Source organism: Penaeus monodon, chromosome 1, assembly GCF_015228065.2.
Source record: "Penaeus monodon isolate SGIC_2016 chromosome 1, NSTDA_Pmon_1, whole genome shotgun sequence".
In the NCBI taxonomy this organism is placed as follows: Eukaryota; Metazoa; Arthropoda; class Malacostraca; order Decapoda; family Penaeidae; genus Penaeus; species Penaeus monodon.
In genome coordinates, this window is record NC_051386.1 from 53,017,228 (window position 1) to 53,019,727 (window position 2,500).

At 38.4% G+C, this 2,500-nt stretch overlaps 1 protein-coding gene across 1 annotated transcript in view; it reads left to right on the forward strand.

Moving 5' to 3' along the window:
• Nucleotides 1–2,500, forward strand: part of LOC119577045 (sialoadhesin-like) — a 31,858-nt gene that overhangs the window by 18,788 nt on the left and 10,570 nt on the right. Inside the window, exon 4 of the mRNA XM_037924723.1 lies at nucleotides 739–875. Coding sequence (XP_037780651.1) covers nucleotides 739–875 — 137 coding nt within the window. The remainder of the gene's footprint in view (nucleotides 1–738; nucleotides 876–2,500) is intronic.

Genomic DNA, 2,500 nt, shown 5'->3' on the forward strand with positions numbered 1-2,500 from the left:
AGGCCGCTCCATTTTTTTTTTTCCTCCCTTCACATCTTCTAATTTCCCGGGTTCGGTCCCTCCCCCTTTCCTTCCCTTTCTTTTCCTCCTCCCTTCCAACCCAGCCCTTTTCATCTTCCCCCCTTTTTTCCCTTTTTAAACGTCCCCGGCCTCTCCGTGGCCGACTGGCCCTCCTACTCTCCCCCCTCCAAAATAAAACATAACTAAAAATTACATTATTTTTGGAACCAAAGGTTAGATAATAGTTAAAAAAATATAATACTATGATATAATTATATATATATATATATATATTATATATATATAAAATATATATATATCTATATAAATATATTTTATTTTTATATTTTTATTTTTATTTTGTGTGTGTGTGTTTGTTTGTGTGTTGTGTGTGTGTTGGGGTGTGTGTGGTTTTGGGTGTGTGGTGTAGTGTGTGTGTGGGGTTTTTGTGTTTTCGTTATGTGTATGTGTGTATAAACACATACATAAATAGATGTGTTTGTCTCTCCGTATGAATGTGTGCGTGTGTGTGCATAAATATTTTTTTCTCGAAGCCAAATTAATATTCCCTGCGCTTTATGCACACATACCCTCACACTATACAGTATTCAGCGAAACAGACATACCGAACGATTCCTGTTACATAATATACCTTCATAAGTACATTTTCCACACGCCTCGTATGTCTCATGCAATATCCCCCTCTCCCTGTCATATATTCCCTCCTTCCTTCCTCAGGTTCGGCGTGGTGGGTACGGAGTCGAGGGTAAACTACACGCCTATGAACGAGCTAGACTATGGCACTCTCCTCTGCTGGGCCAACAATTCCATCGGCATCCAGAGCCAGCCTTGTGTCTTCCATATAGTAGCGGCTGGTGGGTCTTCCGGAAGAGTTATCCGTTTTCCTTTCTTGTCTGAATGTGTGTGTTTGTTTGTGTATATTTTTGTTTGTGGTGGGGTGTGTGGTGTGTGTGTGTGTGTGTGTGTGTGTGTGTGTGTGTGTGTGTGTGTGTGTGTGTGTGTGTGTGTGTTTCTTTGTGTGTGTGTGTCTCTCTCTCTCTGCTTACTATCACTAACAATACTACTGCTATTACTACTTGAAAATTTTTCTCATTATTTTCTTCTAGTTCTTATTTTCATTATTATTATCATAAACATTGTTACCATGATTAGTATTACTATACTTTTCTTATTGTTATTCTTATACATACCTTTATTACCATTCATGTTTTTATGATCATGATCACTATCATCATCATCATCATCATCTTTATTATTATTGCTAATACTATTACTATAATGATAATAATGATAATAAAAATTACCATTATTATTATTGTTATTGTGGTTGTCGTTATTATTGTTGTTATTATTTTTATCATTGTTGTTGATGTTATTATTATTATCATTATTATTTTCATCATCATCATTTTTATTATTATTATTAATATTATTATCATCATCATCATTATTCTCATATTTCTCTTTCTCATTCTTCATTTCCCCCTTTTCAATTTTTCCTTCTTATATCGCTTCCTGTCATTTCCTCCCTTCTTCCTTTCACTGCTATTTTGGGTTAATGTTGTTGTAATTCCCTTTGGGGTGCTCGTAGGACGTGTGAGACTTGCGGAAATTTCTATATTTCCAAAATGAGAAATTCGAAATTTTACCTAACTTTTCGGGAAAAAGTGATAGCTATCGGGTCATTTTCCTGTTTGAGGATAACTAACGTTTTTCCCTTTTCCTTTTTCTTTCCTTCCCCTCTCTCTCCCCTTTCTCTCTTTCTCTCTTCCTCTCTCTTCTCTCTCTCTCTCTCTCTCTGTTTCTTTGGTCTCTGTCTGTCTGTCTGTCTGTCTTCTTTTTCTCTTTTCTTTCCCCTCTCTCTCTCTTCTGTCTCTGTCTTTTCTCTCCTCACTAAACTAAACTCTCATTCTCTTTCTCTCTCTCTCTCCCTCCCCACACACACAAAACCATCACACACACACACCAAAAACACACCCCCAAAACACAACAGCACAACACACAAACACACAAACACACAGACACACACACACACACCCCACACACACACAAACACACACACACACACATGCACACATACAAATATACATAAGCACCCACACCCACACTTGTGTATTACCCTTAGCAATCAAATGGCAAAGGTGAATATCTCCCATCGGTCTGTCACTCTGAGACACAGCTGACTACTTGAACAGCTATCGATTTTCTGTATGTCTGTATGTGTGTTGTGTGTGTGTGTGTGTGTGTGTGTGTGTGTGTTGTGTGTGTGTGTGTGTGTGTGTGTGGTGTGTGTGTGTGTGTGTGTGTGTGGTGTGTGTGTGTGTGTGTGTGTGTGTGTGTGTGTGTGTGTGTGTGTGTGTGTGTGTGTGTGTGTTTGTCCAAATGTGGTGGGTCACTTCTGCCTCACAAATGACTTTTTCGTATGAGGTGGTGGGAATTTAAATAAAGGGAAGGAGAGGGGGTGATTGTACGACATAGA